This window comes from Rhinoderma darwinii, chromosome 4 (assembly GCF_050947455.1).
Source record: "Rhinoderma darwinii isolate aRhiDar2 chromosome 4, aRhiDar2.hap1, whole genome shotgun sequence".
NCBI lineage: Eukaryota > Metazoa > Chordata > Amphibia > Anura > Rhinodermatidae > Rhinoderma > Rhinoderma darwinii.
In genome coordinates this window covers 319,933,367-319,955,295 of record NC_134690.1, presented here as the reverse complement: position 1 = coordinate 319,955,295, position 21,929 = coordinate 319,933,367, and the positions used below count along the sequence as shown (strand labels likewise).

Below are 21,929 nucleotides of genomic sequence, written 5' to 3'. Positions count from 1 at the left end.
AAAGAGGGAAACACATCATCATGTAGCAATTTCAGATATCCCGTGGCCTTGAGGTTTCCATTGATGAAGAATGGCCCCACTATCTTTGTACCCCATATACCACACCATACCATCAATTTTTGTGTTCCAACAGTCTTGGAGGGATCTATCCAATGTGGGTTAGTGTCAGACCAATAGCGGTGGTTTTGTTTGTTAACTTCACCATTCACATAAAAGTTTGCCTCATCACTGAACAAAATGTTCTGTGTAAACTGAGGGTCCTGTTCCAATTTTTGTTTTGCCCATTCTGCAAATTCAGTGCGCCGATCTGGGTCATCCTCGTTGAGATGCTGCAGCAGCTGGAGTTTGTAAGGGTGCCACTTGTGAGTAGCTAATATCCGCCGAAGGGATGTTCGACTGATGCCACTCTCCAGTGACATGCGGCGAGTGCTACGCTGTGGGCTCTTGCTGAATGAAGCTAGGACAGCCACTGATGTTTCTTCATTAGTGACAGTTTTCATGCGTCCACATTTGGGCAAATCCAACACTGAACCAGTTTCACGAAACTTGGCAAGCACTTTGCAAACTGTAGCATGGGAGATGGGTGGTCTCGTAGGGTGTCTTGCATTGAAATCTGCTGCAATGACCCGGGTACTGCGTTCACCAGACATCAACACAATTTCTATCCGCGCCTCACGTGTTAACCTCTGCGACATGTCAATGGCTGTAAACAAAGAGAAGCTTGTAAATAACTCATGAAAGAATAAAGTAACGTTAAAACCAAGCACACCATTATTTTTCTTGTGAAATTCTCGATAAGTTTGATGTCACATGACCCTCTTCCCATTGAAAAAACTAAAGTTGGATACAAAATGGCCGACTTCAAAATGGCCGCTATGGTCAACACCCAGCTTGAAAAGTTTCCCCCCTCCCATATATTAATGTGCCACAAACAGGAAGTTAATATCCCCAACCATTCCCATTTTATTTAGGTGTATCCATATAAATGGCCCACCCTGTACAATGTGTCTGAGAAATATTAGTGAAGTTAAAAAGTCTAAGGTGAAACTAAGGCCAATTTGGATAATCAAGAAGAACTCGAAATGAAGCAGATCCGGACTATTTGGGTGAGGGTTGAGATTGTGTGGAGGATTTCTGTCCAAATTTATTCCGTAAGATTATGGTACAGGAATTTGAGCGGGTAGCATGGCAACCCCCAACTGCAAATAGTCACCACCAAACATTACCTACAACTGTAGAGGTGATACAGATGTAGCCAAGTTTATCTTGACTGATGAACACACAGCAAAAGCCATTGAAGAAGTCAAGTTAATTTTGCTTGCCACTGTGTATTTAATGTTAAAAGTCAAGATAAAGACTGCTACATCTGTACGTATTTTTTACAGCTATGTTGACCCAGCTCACATCTTTTATGGATTATTTGATGTTTACTTTTGTTTTATGTCTCTTAAGATTGGTAATGATTTGGAAGCAATAATGTAGCTGTAACTCATGTTCATGGTAACTAGTAAAAATAATGTAATAACTGTTTTGTGGAAAATGAAGTTAATGTAAGCAATGATTTATATACATTATAATTTTCCATTTTCAGTTGGCCTTTAAAGACATAGTGATCTTCTTGCAGATATATCACTGCTCAGACTGACACAGAAGTAGAATCAGAGGATGAGCGTGGCGTGGGAATTGTCACAGCAGAGACTTCTAAAATCACCCAAGAGAAAGCTGAACTTCATGCTCTACTCCAGAAAGCAGATACCAGTCACAATGGCTCAGAATCCGAGAAGCAGGATGGGTTCAGGATGTTGCTTAACCAGCAGGAAAAGGTATTTGAACAACCTACGTACCTGTAGGCTTAACGGGGGTTTTGTTGACTGTATTATTGATGGCCTATTCTCATCGGTGACCGTCCGCTCCCGGTACGATCAGCCGCGTCGCAAGCCTTTTATTGTTTACTCGGGCACAGCGATATACATCTGGTTGTGGCCGTGCTCGGTACTGCTGTGAGTTGCAGTACCAGGCACAGCCACAACTAAATGTACGGCGCTGTGTCTGTGTAAACACTGAAGGGGACGTGGCGCTTCCAGCTCCTTCATACAGCTGGTTGCAGGGGGTGCTGGGTGGTAGACCTGCACCAATCGGATATTGATGGCCATCAATGTTAAAGTCTGTAAAAACCCTTTTAGTAGACACATGCTGCTTTAACATGTTTTTTTCCTTTTTGTGTTTGTATACAGGGAAGAACGGTCAGTCACTTTACATGATAATACTCAATCAAATCATAGGAAACTGTATATCTAGTCGTCGCAACCCCCCGCCCCCCCCCATATCCTATGCTGTCCTTATATGAGTAGCAGCAGATACTTGGCAAATACACTTTAGAAAGGTTGTGTACCCTTCTCTTGTTTTCCCCATGTAATTGATATCTCACTGATTTAAATATATGGGGATATATAATCATTCCAGATATATCTGGAATGATTATATATCCCCATAGGTTTAAATCCGTGAGATATTAAGTATTTATTTTGGGGAAAACTAACAGAAGTACCTATATATACTAACAGTGATTCCTCCCTATGTAATTGAGCGCAAAAAGTTTCAAAACATTGCAATTTACACTGTTTTACAGTCCACACTGCAAGGGACACTTTTTCACCTGGTTATATATATATATATACACAGTATTTATTTCTTGTTACTATAGTGACCATTTACCTGAATGTCGGCATTCCGGTTTCATCAAATAAAAGTCATTCTTTGCATAATCAATAGTTACCATCTTTCATTTGCTCATGATTTTCAAGAACTCTACTTGCTGTCATACAATAGGAACTCATTGTTCGCTCTCCGAGCTAAAAATCTGTCCTGGTCATGTAATGATCACCCAGGTGCTTGGTTTGTTTTAAGACCCAGCTCTAAGAAATTTCTGTAAGGTTTCTGCATCTAAATCCGGACAGAATCCACAGCTATTGCACTGGCAATGTATGTGAATGGGGTATTTTATGCCTCATTCACATTCTCTGCGTGAAATAATGACCGCATCACTGATTTTCTTCTTATTAATATTATTAGCTCTATTGAACCTTAATGGAATCTGCATGCAAATAGCAGCAAAAAAACAACTTTTAGCTGCAGTTTTCTGCTGTGGACTATTCTTAATATCCTGACCATGTGAACATACCCTAGGGTAGTCACGTGCTGCTCATTTGTTGCAGACATTTCAGCGACTATCTCAACCATCTTAATGGCGTTTACAGAATTCCTTGCTGCAGAAACAACCCCATTCAGATGTATGGAATAGATTTTTCGAACGAATCTGCAGCATGTGAACATACCCTAACTGTAACTATCCGTGCGCCTGTCTGTCCGTCACATGACCAGGATAGATTTTTATCCACTGGAAGTACTATAAACAATGAAGGTTCCCATTGATTGACTGCAAGGTATTGAAAACCGCGAGGAACTGATACAGGATGTATAGATTTTTTTAATTATACAAAGAATGGGCCATGGACCTCAAAGAACATAAAGCTGGCCATACGTTTTAGATAGCTGATGGCCGACAGCTATTCCTCCCGACTCCCCCATACACATGCATGCTCGACTCGGCTGCGTTCTCAGAGAGAATCTGTCTAATAACGAAGATGCCTGACCTTTTTCTTCCCCGACATCTGCCGTCGAAGGAGAGTCCGGACGCCGCTATACACATTAGATGGCTGACCGTACCCGTGGGTTCGGCCGACATACATATGTGTATGGCTAGTATAATAGGGCAAGTACACGGGGGTTGTCCTTATGTCCTTCCTCTTATGATGATATTGGTGATGGCAGTACGATGGATCTGATACTTCATGTGTACATTTTAAGGTTTTTCCAAAATCTGGACAACCTTCATTATAAATGATCCAGTACTTATTCACATGTACTCATTCTGGACACAAGAAAATATTTGAGTGCTTGCCTTGTGCGGAATGTTTTTCAGTTTGTGTTCTGTGATAACCTCTACTTTAGTATGGTTCCATTCAGACATTTCAGTTTGTTTTGAATTCGTTATATGAATTTTTTATTTATTTTCAGTATGGAAATAAAGTTGAATTCCTTTGGAGGCTGGCGCGGGCATACAGTGACATGTTTTATTTAACAAATGATGTAGAAGAAAAGAAAAGCTATGCAGCCAGCGGTAAGAGGTTCTCTCCAAAACACTTCAGTCTACTGTAACTTCTTATATTTTGCAAGCCTTGCAAGGTTTCCCCATGAAAGATATTTATGGTATTGGGATCATTTTGTAAGCCAAAAATGTCTGATTTTTAGTGTTAAAGAGGCTCTGTCACCAGATTATAAGTGCCCTATCTCCTACATAATGTGATCGTCGCTGTAATGTAGATAACAGCAGTGGTTTTTATTTTGAAAAACAATCATTTTTGAGCAAGTTATGAGCAATTTTAGATTTAGTTTCTTAATGCCCAACTGGGCGTGTTTTTACTTTTGACCAAGTGGGTGTTGTAAAGAAGTGTATGAGGCCGACCAATCAGTGACCAATCAGCTTCATACACTTCTCATTGTTCCAGCCCAGCTTCTTTCACTGCACAATCACACTGTGCTGTGGATCATGCTGGGCTGGGACAATGAGAGGTGTATGACGCTGATTGGTCACTGATTGGTCAGCCTCATACACTTCTTTACAACACCCACTTGGTCAAAAGTAAAAACACGCCCAGTTGGGCATTAAGAAACTAAATCTAAAATTGCTCATAACTTGCTCAAAAATGATTGTTTTTCAAAATAAAAACCACTGCTGTTATCTACATTACAGCGACGATCAGATTATGTAGGAGATAGGGCACTTATAATCTGGTGACAGAGCCTCTTTAAGACCACAGGGACCCCTACCCGTCCTGAGAATGTGGGTTGCCCAGTCCACCATTCTTTCTACAGAAGTGGTTGCATGCGCACGTTCACTCTCCATTATATTTAATGGGAGATACGTTTATCAGTTGTAGATGCTCACTTGGCGGTGTTCTTATCTGCCTTTGGCGTTAATGAAGAGTGACCCCACGCACGCACCCATTTCTTCCCTGGAAACGAGGGACTGTAGACCCCTGTTCCAAGGATCAGCCGCTGCAGAGGAAATGTAGCATTGCATAGTGCCTCTTTAAGTCAATGGATGAGTCTTTCCCCCTTCATCTGCCATCAGACATTTGAGAGGCCCCTGTACATGTAAGTTTGTCGGCCGATCATGGTGCGTTGATCTAATGTTTATGGGCAGCTAAAGTCAATTTAGCTGATAAACATGATATGCGTACAGCTGACTGCACAAATGAACCCAATATATATGCATACCTTCCGACTTTCAAGTATTGCAAAGAGGGACAACCGATGCAGCGCGCGTACCGCGTTGCAGCAATTTTTTTTACTTGTAGGCCACGTCTCTAACCACACCCAATCCCGGCCCATGCACATCCGGTTCAGCCCACACAGTATGATGCTCCCATAGTGCCTCCCCACAGTATAATTTGCCCATAGAACCCCCCACACAGTATAATGCCACTATAGCTGCCAAATATGCCTCCATTGCTGTCCCTATACAGTATAACGCCCCCATAGCTGCCTATATACAGTATAATGCCCACCCACAGATGGCACCATAGTCACAATGCCCTGTAGATAGTGCCACAGTACACACTGTAGATAGTTTTAAATATAAAAGACTCAGAAGGTTTAGGTAAAGGGTTGGGTGCCACTTACAAGTGTTAGAGCACCCCCACTCTAAATGTAAATTTTAAAGGCAAACTTCAGACAATATTGGAAGCAACTTATATAGAACCAGGAAGTCAAAAAGCCATATAAATAATGAAAAGGTACAAATTTTATTAGGACATACAAAAATGATCACAAAAATTAAAACTTCAAGGAGATCTAAAAGAGCAGTATGGATATTGAAAACAGTTGTTTCTGGGTATCCTGAGGGGATGAGATCCATAATATAACAACAACAAAGACAGTGTACCTGTCAAGAAGAAAAGAAAAAGGAAAAGCAAGATATTGCAGTACTGTTTAGAGCACATATGGTCGGTGTATCAAAGAATATCACCTATCTCTGGACGTCATTACATTCACTATCCAATACAATAGATATTGGTGAGTGTCCAGGGTCAGGGGATTAGAAATCCTAAACTCTCCAGTCCAATATTAGGTAGAGATAACAACCGACAGTATTGAAGTCAAAGAAAGAAAGAGAAGCATGGAAGGTATCCCAGGTACATGTAAATCCAGAGGGATCTACTCAAAGAGCAGATCGCTTAAATGGCAGGCTTACCCATGATGATGGCGGTATGTACGGTCCCACACTGCGGCCCAAAGTGGTAGCGCCCCGACGCGCGTTTCGCCGAACTGGCTTCCTCAGGGGGTAGTGCCCACATAGATGGTGCCAGTGCCAACTTAACACCACAGTGCCCACATATATATATATATATATATATATATATATTACAGGAGCATCCACAGTCCTTGATGCGAAGTGTGTATGACAAACAGATCTTTTAAAATCCCATTAATGGTTTTTCATTTGTGATGTTTTTGTTTTTTTTAAACGATAAATGTACATTGGCTTTATACCACTAAATACACAGGCAATTGTTAGGGAATACTCTAACAACAAGTAAAATGGGCAGACAGCGCTGCTGTCCTTTGTAAGGATTCAGGACTGACTGTCCGTAGAGAAGATATTGGCTTTTCTATGACGCTACCAAAGGGGAAACTACCGGTTATGGTATATATATATATATATATATATATATATATATATATATATATATATATATATATATAACATAAGGCTACCATATTACAGAAATCTTGATGAAACACCATAAAAGCTTACAAGCAGCACTCAAAGTAGTACATCGCCACCTGCTGCCAGTCTGTAGTAATTGCTAGTAATTTACCATTTACATCTACATGAGGATTCAAATGCAGTGTATGATTAATAATGTTTATAACGCTTCTATTTTCACAGGGAAAAACGTTGCCGGGAAAGCTGTTGAACTAGATGACAAGAGTGCTGGTAGTCACAGATGGTGGGTAAACGTTTTTATTTCAGTGGGATCTAATTTGCACAAATGCTTTTCATGGCTGTATATATTGTATCATCTACAAACAATATAATGCATTGCGTATATTAGATTCAAATATACTGCGCTCCCCTTTAAGGAATTTTTAATGAATACGGTTTTGTTTTATGCAGCTTTTGGCTATGGAGAATTCCCCTAATGTGTGCAATTGACCAGTTGACTAATAATTTACATCTGACAGGCAGAAAATATGTATTAGAAATGAAGTTAGGCCATTTTCATGTACATATACAGTATTGGCCTCTACTATTTTCTGCTGTTTTTATATCAATTAATAAATCTGTCATTTCTAATTTGGTCCCCATGCTGCAATCTCTGGGACCATGACTGGTGTTGAGGCTGATGCAGAGCGTTCATAGACGGTGCCAAATTGGAATTTACTATAAAGTCCAGGAGTTGAAAACCTGTTCATTGCAGAGTTCAACCCTATTTCCCACTATACCAGTCCTCACTTCTAGGAAGACTTTCTACTAAATTTTATAACTAGACAACAGCTCTTGTATCTACAAAGTTGGATACACTTTGTACATTATGTTGCTTATTTTGAACTGGTCCTGAGTCTCTGTGTTGTAGTCCAGAGCTGCATTCACAATTCTGCTGGTTGCTACTGGAAACAGTCAACAAGTTTGTCGAAAGACACATCCTAACCGTTTTGCTGAACTCCTGTGCAGCTGTGGGAAAGTGTTTTTTCTACAGCAGATTACTATGGATTTCAGCTCTGAAACCAGTAGAAAAGTGAATAGTACTCTGGTGTATAATATAGGCTGTAACTCATGATCCGTACAAGATAAGTCAAGCAATGTATTTAAAAAGTGGCCGAGCTTGTTATGTTGTTTAATTCTACATGTAAACTAAAATCTTTAAGTAATAGTATCGTTTTTGCATAGTGTCCAAGTCTCAACTTCATAGTTGTTTTTTTTGCAGAAGAGGAGAATTATTTTTTTTTTTTTAATACAATAAATACATTGCATAGACATAATGCCAGATGGCTGTCTGGAGCAGATACAATTCTGTTGATGTCAGGCTAATAGTTTTCCAGGTTAATATCTCACTACGTTTTATTACTTTATGAGCTCAGAGATTTGCCTATTACTGGCGTGGATTTGTTGGCGATAATAAGATTGCCATATATTGGTCTTGTGGGTTGAATGCACAGATAATCCTAGCTGTTTCTTTCCCTTCAAGATATCCATATCTATTGCAAAGAGTTATAACTAACATGAATCTCGTCTTTTTTTTCCACGAATGACAGGTTGCACATGATCAAAGGGACAATCTTAATGCCTAATATATTTACAGCACAATGAGTCCATTATACAAATGTATACGTCACATGACTCTGGTAATCCCTTAGTGAGATTTACATTAATATGGGAAATTGCACAGTAAAGTAGCAATAATTAGAGTTAAGTTACAATCTACCGGCCTGTATTGGGATATTCTATCTGGGAATTGACGTCATAATAGATAGACATTATAGCTATAGGCATAAAACTGTTTACGGTGCTGAATGTTTTTCAAGAACAATGCTATTTATTAAAATATGGTGAATTTTGGGAAGTGCACAAGCTTGCCCACTGTGGTGAATGGAGTCTTGGGCATCATAAGAATTTAAAGGAAACCGCCAGCTTTGATTAGAGTCCACATGTAGCCGTTCTATTGCAGTTTTGCAGTGATATTCTGGGGCAAATAAATGCTGCAGGCCTTTTCCATAGAACCGTAATGTGTGGCCTCATCATTATAATGTTCTAGTTTTCCTCATGGAACACACTAATAAGGCTGTGTTCACACCTGCGTTGGTGTGTTCCGTTGTTCTGCTCTTTTAGAGGAGAACAACAAGGCAATAACGGAACCAACTGTTCCGTTTCTCAACTGATACCGACGGAACCCAATGACTTTAATGGATTCCGTCAGCTTTCCGTCGGGGTGTCTGTGATTATACCGGACACGATAGCGAAACATGCTGCGCTATTGTCTATGGTAAACTCTGGCAAAACCCTGCCGGATCTGCGGGCCTCTGACGCAGATGTGAACAGAGCCTAAGATGGCTGTCGGTTAAATTATCTTTTGCTGACCGCTATCCCCCGCAACTCGTCCATTAACAGGCATGCTTGTTTGGCAAGGTGTGCATGTTTGTAAGGCACTTTTCACACTAGCGTTGAGAGCCTCTTTTGGTGGCCATTATAATTTTTTTTTTTTACAGCATAGAGAGCGCAGTTTGCAGTGTTAGGGCTTGTCCACGTGTAACGGAATTGCGGATGGAATGTGTGTGGGAACATACTCTTAGGGCTTGTCCACACATGACGGAATTGCAATTCCGTTAAATGCAGACATTCTGCTGCAGCAAAAACGCATCATTTCCTGCGGTTTTTACAGCAGAAAATGTTGCGTATTTTGCTGCGTTTTTCACAAGGTTAGGAGATGGAGACATCTCTGAAAAACGCAGCGATTCTGGACACTTTTCGCAGCCGGAATTGACATGCTGTAGTCCGAAAAATGCTCACTTCAGGTCAATTTTTGCTTGGAATTTTTACGCAGCATGTGCATTTTTTTTACGGCCAAAATTCCAGCTGGAAAAAATGTGGCAATTCTGCAGTGTGGGGACGAGCCCGTAAATAGGGTCTATCAATGTTTAGATCCGTTGTAAAATAGATCCATCATAGCATTATGGCTTTTGTTTAAATGGACGCCATGAGGCTAGTGTGAACTGAGCCTTACAATAGAGTGATGGAGATAGAAACCACTGCCAGACACCTAAGGTCTATTTCCCATGGGAACAAAGGATTGGACATGTTAAACTCCTACATTCCTGATCCTTGTTTCCCCCGACTGCAGTTGCCAATGGCTACACATTAGATTGTCAGCCAATGGGATTGAAAATAAATGTATGGAATATGTTTTAGATAGGAAGCTGAGCTTATACAGTTAAATTGACTTTTTTATTATATATATTTTTGTAATCTATTAGTATTGTTTTTTGTAAATGGATAAATTAGAATTTACTTTCTTATAATGATAATCTAATAAGACCAAATTCTTATTGCACAAGGAGAGGCAAAGGAATGTTCTCTCACTGTGACTGACTGCCAGGAAGACCTTCCAGAGGGAGGGGGCGGACCCTTTGGGTGGCCGAGAAATTAGTCCCATGAAAACTAATATTGTTGTTAATGGTAGCTGTCATATAGATGGTTCATGTACCAGAATCTAAAGACTGGAGGAGTCTACAGAAGAATTTGCTGAGTTTACAAGAGAAATGCTGCGCACGGTTACTGTACGTAAGGATTCAGAAGCACGACCACATTTTCATTCTTGGATAGAGTTATACAGAAAGGTATACATTATATCATGGTTTTGTCAATCTGGATACCTGTCCTGACTAGCGTCATGTCATGAGTAAACAGGTCACTGCCCCCAAAATGGGATGACGTTCCATATCCCACATCTATCTTTGCCATATAACACACAGGGTTTACAGAGGTTCATAACAAAAACACGTAATGGATATATTGAAATGCACTTGGGAGAGAAGTCTGTGAACCACAGAGATGTTTGCTTACATGCTGACAAATTTTTAGCACACATAATAAATTGTGAAGAAGGACAACCAAGAGCTGTAGTTCTTTCCCTGAAGCTACAGGTCATCGTAGTGACCCATCATTTCTTATTTGCACTCTGTGGTCATCAAAAAAAGTGAATGTGAACACGGCTTATGTCTACATTTTACATCGCCGCCAAGTGCATTAGTAGTTTGTGAAGAGATGATTTGCCTTAGAACGGCGTGTTCTGTACCTTGTCTTTAATGTCCGGCTGTAAGAGCTACACTGTAGTCAATTGAGTTGAAATGTCCATTTTTCTTAAGCAAGTGAGAGACATCATTGGAGCCTTTCATACACAACCATTCACTTTCTTACAAGCACATTTCCTGTCCTTTATTTAAGATGTGTTTCTTTTCAAACATTAGTGACTTGTTTGGAAGAAAAGGTTTCGTCTTGTACACTTTGTCGGTTTTACCAGCATTCCATAGCGATAAATAAACTTGGCCTAGGTCTGAAATGTGAGAGAAGATTGATAATGTAACCACAGCTAGTGGCACGGTGCCAGCGTTCATTGAGGGCTCAGGAATGTCTGCATAGGCACAGCATAGTGTTCAGAGTGAACTTTATCATGGAAATGAACTCTCTTGAAGCTTTGTAAAACATGTCCCTTTTCTTAAATTGCAGTGGAAATATAAAATTGTAGATCTCACAAGATTTTTTCAATACTTCTCCTCTCTCCATTCAATTTGCCTTTTCTGTTCTCATCCATTATATTACCATAGATCTCGGGAGTCCTGGTTCTCATTGAAGAGACTCATCTGGTGTGGAGTCTTAAACCCTATGCTCCATGGGAAAAGTATGCAAATTAGCTTACAGGGAAGCTACCTCCAATAGGTGGCACTAGAGAGATGTTTTTTCTTCTCCCGAAGAAAAGCTAATTTGCATTACCGTTTTCTCGCACGACCAAACAATCTTTTTGATATGTCACTTTCATAACTGCAACAATATCTGACAAGTATGGAAACTATATTTCAATGAAAAACTGTCACTATGCCTTGCCCTGAATGGAAATTCTTAGTTGATTGTGTCGGGACTTCACATAACGACTCAAATGGTTGCAAATGTGACTCTGATTTCCGACATTAACCCTTTGAATTCTGCGATCAACGTAGAACGCGGCATTCAAAAGCAAAGAGTGATGAAGGGACCCCCTCCTATGATTCTTGTGATGCTATCGAGGCCCCATACCTTATATAAATAGACAGCCTAGGGTCCATTAAAGGAAATCTTTTGACTGCCTGGTCTAAGTTTACGCTGTCATTATCCTAGACAGCATTAGTGAATGTGCCCCATCGTTTTCTGTATACGCTTAGTTCATTCCATGATTCTAGTGTAAATGCTGCGGTCACTTAGTTCACAGTGTAGTATAAAAGCAGTGTTTGCTCAATCCGCAACGTATTGTAAATGCTGTGGTCAGTCCATAGTCTTGTGTAAATGCCTTCTTTATTTTACATGTAATAATGTTGATTTTTAATTTGCCCATCAAAAAATATTTTGTAGGTGGAATTTAAGCCTAGTCATCCAGTAAGGATTTCTGAGGCTTGTCCATTGTGCATTCTGGTAGTTGTACCAAATTCCATTGACTATAAAAAAATTAAAAAAAATAGTTTCAAGAATTATTGTTAATGGGTAAAACGTGTCCCATTCAGTGGCCAGTTTTAGAGACGTTGGTCCATATCTATTATTCAGTTTACCCCTGATTTGGGCAGAAATGGCACAGGTAAAAAAAAAGTCACATCTAAATTTGCGCCATATTTGTGACAGGCAAGAAAAGTGGGCGTGGTCAAGCTGTCAATCTGTTTATGAAAGGCAAAGGTTAAAGGCGCAAATTAGTGGCACAAACGTAGAAAGAAATCCGAAAATTCTAAATTCACCAGATTTATTAAGAGATGTGCACGCTTTAATAAATTAGAGGCAATTACGCAACAACACATCCCCGTTGAAGCCACCACGTTGATAAGCGGCAACTGTCCAAATTTATTTTTAAATAGTATATAATAAAGCTGGTTCCTACCTAATATGGAGTACGTTATGTAGACCTAGGCCAAATAGACAGGTGAGTCTATTGTTGTTTTCACGTGGACATGGCTATATGAAGACTTGCTTTTTGCTGGATGAGTTGTATTTTTCAATGACACCGTTTTGGGGTATATAGAATATTTTTATTAACTTATTTTTGGGGGGATATTAAAAAAAAACAGAACAGAAATTTAGCCATCGTTCCATACATTTTACATTTACGCCGTTTACAGTGCGGCGTAAATATCATGTTACCTTTATTCTATGTTACCTTTTTTCCAAGAGCCATAACTTTTTTTATTTTTCCGTCAATGTCGCCATATGAGGGCTCTTTTTTGCGGGACTTCATTGCTACCATTTTGGGTTCATGGGACTTATTGGTTAACCTTTTATTATTTTTGGGGGGGGCAATGGAAAAAAAATAGCAATTTTGCCGTTGTGTTTTGCGTTTTGGTTTTTCTACGGCGTTCACCTTGCGGTTGAAATAAAATGCTAACATTATTTTTTGGGTCATGATTGCGGGGATGCTATATATGTAGTTTTTTTATTTTATTCTTACACTTTTACTAAATCAAAACCATTTTTTTTTTATGGGAAAAAAAATGGTTTTATTTTATGTGTACTTTTTTTATTTCACATAAATTATTTTTTCAGTCCCACTAAGGGACTTCACTATGCGATCTATAGATCGCAGCTATAATGCTTTGGTATACTCCGTATACCAGAGCATTATTGCCTGTCCGTGTAAAACTGACCGGAATGTATTAGGACGTGCCTGCGGCACATTCTAATCGGCATATAGCCAGGGCAGACCTGGGGGCCTTTATTAGGACCCCGGCTGCCATAGCACCCCATCGGAGGCCCGTAATTGCATTTGTGATCTGCTGATGGATGAGAAAGGGATCCCCCTCACTCTGTAAACCACTCAAATGCAGCGGTTGAGGGGTTAAATGGTCGCGATCTAAGTAAACTTCGATCGCTACCGTTGGAGCAGGAGTCAGACAGCCGAGCCCCGACTCCAGCCTGCACGTTGACGAGAGCAGGTAGTTTATTAGGCCGCCATGAAAAGGCGACCGCCTAGAATAAAGCTCATTAATGACCGCCGTGAAAAGGCGTATCGGCGGTCATTAAGGGGTTAAAGGAGTTTTACCATGAAGAACATTTATAATATATCCACAGGACCCCGTTCTAGCTTCTTGTGCTCACGCCGACTCCCCGCCACTTCCTGATTTACATGGTCGGGAGTTATGGAAACCGTGTAACTCGATGAGCTATGCTGTTTCCGTAACTCTCATAGAACGGAATAGTAGTTACGGAAACAGAGTAGCTTGCATGCTAGGCTGCTTCCATAACTGCCATTAACTGCTATGAGAGTCACGGAAACAGCGTAGCTCAGCGAGTTACGCTATTTCCGTAACTCCCGACCCTGTAATCAAGAAGTGAGTTTTAAAGTAGCACAGGTCCTGGTGACTGGGATGGTGTCACGCTGTCAAGTCAGACAAACCCAATCTGACATAATGCAATCCTCTAGGCCAAGTGGTTCGACCACAGCTCACTGTTTTATATTTTTATATAGATTGGATGTCTATTTATTTAAGTATACACCTGTGTGAATACCTGTGACATTATTATTACTATTGGTTCAAATGTATCACATGATGCTGTACACTTGAATGCCATGACTAAGAGCACCAGCCGTGCTCGAAACGCGTAGGCCCATTACACCTACCTAATACTGCCTTGAGGCCAAGCCTGTTATCGAAATTTTAAACAAGTTTTTTGATACCAATAAAATTGGGAATACGTTCCTTTTTAAAGTACATCACTGCAGCGCTGGATCAAATCCTTTCTTTTTGTACCATGATGCTGTACACTTACCTATTTAAGACGATGTGTAGAGACCTCTCTTGTTAGGCTTGAGAAAGGCCTTCCACTCACTATGGGTCGAAACGTTGCCTGTCTTATCTTGATGATTTGACAATAAATTAACCTTTTGATTGAAAACCTGGAGATGTGTGCTGTTGTCGAACCACTTGGCCTAGAGGATATTCCGTGGATATGTCATAAATGTCCTTCATGGGGAAAACCACTTTAAGGCCATGTCTACATGTTGTAGATTCGTTCATATTCACTTACAGCTTGTGTGCCCAAATCCAGACCGTATCAGCTTCAATTCCGCCATCAATACATGTGAATGCCGTTTTTTTTAAATCCCCAATTTGGGGTTCAGTCACTCGCAGCAGGTTTTGTTGCAGAAGTTTCTGTGACTGAAAATCTGTTCCATTAATCCGAACAGATCCTTCAGAAATCCATGTGCTAGTTGCAGAAATAACCTTATTCAGATTAATGGAATTCATTTTTAGTTACAGAATTTCCGCAACAAAATCCACCCTTACAAAAATCTGTGTTAAATATTGAATGCGCCACGTATTTTATAATCCACAGTATGCTCAATCACACGGATTCTACGCTGAAGCCACGGATTAGCCCTATTGCCTGTTGCTAAACCTGACGGTGTGAACATACCCTTAAAAAAATATAATTGATATTTCACTATTCCGGTTTAAAACCATTCCAATATAAAATGTTTGCATATAACTTAGTGCCTGCAGAGTGCCGGTGCAACTTTGTGTTTGTTTTCTTGTGTATTTGGCTGAATTCACATGGGGCAGATACGGGGCGGGAAGCATGTAGCGTATCCACCCTGTGCGCCGCAGGGAATTCCGGGCAAAAAAGTGCACCAAACTGGTGCAGTTTTTCACCCAGAATGTCTGCTGCGGAAAACTGCAGCACTTGCTAGCAGGCCGGCCCCCTGGGTTGACGTTTCAGCCTGTGATTGACTGCAGTGGCGGTCACATGGATGAAGCGTCATCCCAGGAGGCTGGCCCTCTGACGTCATCCAAGCCAGCCTCCAGGGATGATGTTTCATCCCATGTGACCGCCGCTACAGCCTGTGATTGGCTGCAGCGGTCACATGGGATAAAACGTCATCCCTGGAGGCCCCGCTGGAGGGAGGAACGCAGACTTCTGGGTAAGTATGAGGGGTTTTTCTTTTCTGAGTTGCTTTTTTTGCGGTGGATTCGCTTCAAACCCGCCGTAAAACAACGCAGCAACTGCTATTTGTTGCAGGATTTACCTTCCCATTGAATTCAATGGGGAAAACCTGCAACAAGTAAGCACCATTTAGGCAAATACAATTGACATGCTGCAGAATAAAATTCCACACCGCGTTTTTTTTCGCTCAGTATTTACACAGCGCGTGGATGAAATTAGTTTGATCTCCTCCACTTTGCTGCAGATTTTATTTACGCAACGTGTGAACTGACCCTTTCAGTTACAGCAGATTTGCGCCTGTTATTTATTTCACTTTGTTAGGATGGTGACTAGCTTTGTTTTCTAAAATGACTTGAAACGCTATGTAAAACTAATTGAGATATTGTAGCAATTTAAGTTTTTATACATTTTATCCTCATATCCTAAATAGTAAAAATTCTACATTGAAGAAAAAAAACAATCTATAAATTAACATCATACTATTAAGATGCTTTATGTAAGGACACAATTTAGACACTTTTAATGTAATTTTTATTTTTGGACAGAAAATGTAAAAGGTTTATTCACAGTTTCTGCAAATATAGGTTATTATTTGCATAAAGAAAAGTTACACAATTTTCCAATATATTTTGTGTATTAATTTATCACGGTTTTTAAGATCACTGCTTGCTGTCATTCTATAGGAACCTTCGTTGTTTAGTTCCCGGGGTTAACAATCTGTCCTGGTCATGTGATGGACTCTCAGATGCTGGGACATTTGTTTTTCTAGGAGTGGTGCCTAATATACCATTTTCAAAAGTTTTTCCAAAATTACATTTCCAGTTTAGATGTAGAAAAAAAGCATTGTTAATTTACTAGATGAAGTAAATAGCACACATGTGGTGAGCGCTTCCCAGCAGAGGGCTCTGTCACTACATAAGAGCGGTGAAGGGAAGAAGAAGAAAGGAAAGGAATGTCTGCGATATGTTTTAGTACAAGAAGATAAATTAAACTGCAGTTTTTCTGGATTATTTAAAGTCTCCAACTAAAAAAAACCTCCAAACCTTCCCCGCAAATCTAATATATTTGGAATCCTCTGTTTCTGTGATCTGGTGTGAGGTTGGTCTAGTCGGCTCAGGTAATTCATATTTTGTTATGCACGGAACAGGTCTACAAGAGCCATTGCGTTCTTCACAACAGGAGGCGTTGCGTTCTTCGCAACAGGGGGCGTTGCGTTCTTCGCAACAGGGGGCGTTGCGTTCTTCGCAACAGGGGGCGTTGCGTTCTTCGCAACAGGAGGCGTTGCGTTCTTCGCAACAGGGGGCGTTGCGTTCTTCGCAACAGGGGGCGTTGCGTTCTTCGCAACAGGACCCTTTTTATTTTTATAAGCAAAACTTCTCAGTAGTCCACAGGTGGCTTTAGGTCCCTCATTTGCCTGAGACTTTGACGACAATACCTAGGCCAAGTGGTTCGACCACAGCTCACTGTTTTATATTTTTATATAGATTGGATGTCTATTTATTTAAGTATACACCTGTGTGAATACCTGTGACATTATTATTACTATTGGTTCAAATGTATCACATGATGCTGTACACTTGAATGCCATGACTAAGAGCACCAGCCGTGCTCGAAACGCGTAGGCCCATTACACCTACCTAATACTGCCTTGAGGCCAAGCCTGTTATCGAAATTTTAAACAAGTTTTTTGATACCAATAAAATTGGGAATACGTTCCTTTTTAAAGTACATCACTGCAGCGCTGGATCAAATCCTTTCTTTTTGTACCATGATGCTGTACACTTACCTATTTAAGACGATGTGTAGAGACCTCTCTTGTTAGGCTTGAGAAAGGCCTTCCACTCACTATGGGTCGAAACGTTGCCTGTCTTATCTTGATGATTTGACAATAAATTAACCTTTTGATTGAAAACCTGGAGATGTGTGCTGTTGTCGAACCACTTGGCCTAGAGGATATTCCGTGGATATGTCATAAATGTCCTTCATGGGGAAAACCACTTTAAGGCCATGTCTACATGTTGTAGATTCGTTCATATTCACTTACAGCTTGTGTGCCCAAATCCAGACCGTATCAGCTTCAATTCCGCCATCAATACATGTGAATGCCGTTTTTTTTAAATCCCCAATTTGGGGTTCAGTCACTCGCAGCAGGTTTTGTTGCAGAAGTTTCTGTGACTGAAAATCTGTTCCATTAATCCGAACAGATCCTTCAGAAATCCATGTGCTAGTTGCAGAAATAACCTTATTCAGATTAATGGAATTCATTTTTAGTTACAGAATTTCCGCAACAAAATCCACCCTTACAAAAATCTGTGTTAAATATTGAATGCGCCACGTATTTTATAATCCACAGTATGCTCAATCACACGGATTCTACGCTGAAGCCACGGATTAGCCCTATTGCCTGTTGCTAAACCTGACGGTGTGAACATACCCTTAAAAAAATATAATTGATATTTCACTATTCCGGTTTAAAACCATTCCAATATAAAATGTTTGCATATAACTTAGTGCCTGCAGAGTGCCGGTGCAACTTTGTGTTTGTTTTCTTGTGTATTTGGCTGAATTCACATGGGGCAGATACGGGGCGGGAAGCATGTAGCGTATCCACCCTGTGCGCCGCAGGGAATTCCGGGCAAAAAAGTGCACCAAACTGGTGCAGTTTTTCACCCAGAATGTCTGCTGCGGAAAACTGCAGCACTTGCTAGCAGGCCGGCCCCCTGGGTTGACGTTTCAGCCTGTGATTGACTGCAGTGGCGGTCACATGGATGAAGCGTCATCCCAGGAGGCTGGCCCTCTGACGTCATCCAAGCCAGCCTCCAGGGATGATGTTTCATCCCATGTGACCGCCGCTACAGCCTGTGATTGGCTGCAGCGGTCACATGGGATAAAACGTCATCCCTGGAGGCCCCGCTGGAGGGAGGAACGCAGACTTCTGGGTAAGTATGAGGGGTTTTTCTTTTCTGAGTTGCTTTTTTTGCGGTGGATTCGCTTCAAACCCGCCGTAAAACAACGCAGCAACTGCTATTTGTTGCAGGATTTACCTTCCCATTGAATTCAATGGGGAAAACCTGCAACAAGTAAGCACCATTTAGGCAAATACAATTGACATGCTGCAGAATAAAATTCCACACCGCGTTTTTTTTCGCTCAGTATTTACACAGCGCGTGGATGAAATTAGTTTGATCTCCTCCACTTTGCTGCAGATTTTATTTACGCAACGTGTGAACTGACCCTTTCAGTTACAGCAGATTTGCGCCTGTTATTTATTTCACTTTGTTAGGATGGTGACTAGCTTTGTTTTCTAAAATGACTTGAAACGCTATGTAAAACTAATTGAGATATTGTAGCAATTTACGTTTTTATACATTTTATCCTCATATCCTAAATAGTAAAAATTCTACATTGAAGAAAAAAAACAATCTATAAATTAACATCATACTATTAAGATGCTTTATGTAAGGACACAATTTAGACACTTTTAATGTAATTTTTATTTTTGGACAGAAAATGTAAAAGGTTTATTCACAGTTTCTGCAAATATAGGTTATTATTTGCATAAAGAAAAGTTACACAATTTTCCAATATATTTTGTGTATTAATTTATCACGGTTTTTAAGATCACTGCTTGCTGTCATTCTATAGGAACCTTCGTTGTTTAGTTCCCGGGGTTAACAATCTGTCCTGGTCATGTGATGGACTCTCAGATGCTGGGACATTTGTTTTTCTAGGAGTGGTGCCTAATATACCATTTTCAAAAGTTTTTCCAAAATTACATTTCCAGTTTAGATGTAGAAAAAAAGCATTGTTAATTTACTAGATGAAGTAAATAGCACACATGTGGTGAGCGCTTCCCAGCAGAGGGCTCTGTCACTACATAAGAGCGGTGAAGGGAAGAAGAAGAAAGGAAAGGAATGTCTGCGATATGTTTTAGTACAAGAAGATAAATTAAACTGCAGTTTTTCTGGATTATTTAAAGTCTCCAACTAAAAAAAACCTCCAAACCTTCCCCGCAAATCTAATATATTTGGAATCCTCTGTTTCTGTGATCTGGTGTGAGGTTGGTCTAGTCGGCTCAGGTAATTCATATTTTGTTATGCACGGAACAGGTCTACAAGAGCCATTGCGTTCTTCACAACAGGAGGCGTTGCGTTCTTCGCAACAGGGGGCGTTGCGTTCTTCGCAACAGGGGGCGTTGCGTTCTTCGCAACAGGAGGCGTTGCGTTCTTCGCAACAGGGGGCGTTGCGTTCTTCGCAACAGGGGGCGTTGCGTTCTTCGCAACAGGACCCTTTTTATTTTTATAAGCAAAACTTCTCAGTAGTCCACAGGTGGCTTTAGGTCCCTCATTTGCCTGAGACTTTGACGACAATACCATCTGTACTGCCCTGATGGCGGCCCTGCCTCAATTACCAACAGATGTTCAAGCAGAATGCAGGCTTCTGTTTCCAGAAGCCTGCATTCTGCTTATCTGGTTTGCTAGCCTCGGTTTTTATTCAACACATTCAGCCAATCTTTTTTTCAAGACAGATTAGATACCCTCAATTTAAATTCTTAGTTAAAATATGTCTTAGAACGCTTATATGAATAAATCGGCAATATTTAAGTTGCATTGTGATAACATGATAAAAGTATAATAACCGGAACAAGCCTACATATTTAGGCTCTGTTCACACTGTTATTCAGGGATCCATTCCGAGTCTCCGTCGGCTGTTCTGTCCCTTTTGTCCTCAAGTACAGCCTAGCATGTAGTCCTATTTTTGCTGTCAAGTTGACAGAAGCTTTAACGGAACCTCCAGCGGACCCCATTATAAGTCAATGTGTTCTGACTGGTAACACTTGAATGCAATGTGAACAGAGCCTTACTCAGCTGGGATATTTTATATCATTTGGTACCCATAAAATAGAGAGCCAGGAATAGTACCCAGGACGTTATAGTATTAGGCTAGGGCTAGACGGTAACTTTGGCAGCATAACGTCATTGTGTTTTCGCAGTGTGGCGCTGGCTGCATTGCAAAAATGAAAGTGAATGTTGCCGCGTTGCGACCTGCAGGTTATCACAACCACGACAGTCGCAAAAATTCCTGTGTTGCGGACAAAGTCGCCATGTAGCTCTAGCTTTATTCCAATAGAATAGTACCACTAATCTCCTTCCCTGCCATCACTGACCAGGCACTGCAAACCAACATAATTCTCACCATAACCAGCCCAATGTGAGTGGATCTACAGAAGCTCCCCCAGCTTTCCTCAAAAAAATCAGACCCATCCATTTTCAAGTCCACTATTTTTTAACGACTTTCCATGAATTTACAAATGGTTGGCAACCCTGCAGCCTATAAAGCAGAAGTTGTAAAAATTTGCGTTTTTATACTTTATTTTTGTTGTACTTGTTTATAGCAAAGATTTATTTCAGTTCCCACAGGGGTTGTCATCCATTTTCCCAGTCTCCTAAATAACAAAGCTGTCAAGTAATGCAAAAATACTTCTTCCACATGTTAGTTATGCAGTATTTGCATTAATGGGGTTATCCGGATTATTAAAATTGATAGGCCATCAATATTAGATCGTGGGGACAGTGGTGCAATACCTTGCATGGCTACTAAAAATGTAACGGCACATGCAAGTATGAGCAGAAAGAAGAACCATGTAATCAATCAAGAGGCTGTGGCACTCGGACGAGCTCCGCATTCCCTTCAAACAGCTGATCGGCGAGGATGCTGACAGTTGGGCCCACACCGATTTTAATATTGATGTCTTTTCCTGAGGATAGGCCATCAATTTTAACAACTTGGATACATTTCCTTTAAAGGGGTTATCATCCGACAGACCCCTTTAATAAAGAGTGTCTGTGAGATGCTTATAGTGTTCTACTTTAACGGATGCTATTGAACCCGTTAATTGGCACACCCAAACTCCTGGCACGAAAGTGCGGTATGCTAAGTTTTTGTTTGCCACATGATCTACATTAAAGGGGTTTTCCGATCTCAGACGGTTATGATCTATCCTGATGTCTGGTAGGAGCAGGTCCCATCTCTGGGACTCGCACTTGTCTGGAGTACACCGGTCTCACCAGGCTGGGGAAGGGGGCCTGGGGACCTCCGTTCCCCAGATAGGTGTGGGTTGCAAAGGTGG

The 21,929-nt window shown here is 40.7% G+C and overlaps 1 protein-coding gene across 1 annotated transcript in view; it reads left to right on the top strand.

Moving 5' to 3' along the window:
• RMDN2 (regulator of microtubule dynamics 2) overlaps nucleotides 1-21,929 on the top strand; it is a 110,801-nt gene that overhangs the window by 36,479 nt on the left and 52,393 nt on the right. Inside the window, exons 3-5 of the mRNA XM_075862766.1 lie at nucleotides 1,625-1,823; nucleotides 4,078-4,180; nucleotides 7,016-7,076. Of these exons, the coding sequence (XP_075718881.1) occupies nucleotides 1,625-1,823; nucleotides 4,078-4,180; nucleotides 7,016-7,076 (363 nt within the window). The remainder of the gene's footprint in view (nucleotides 1-1,624; nucleotides 1,824-4,077; nucleotides 4,181-7,015; nucleotides 7,077-21,929) is intronic.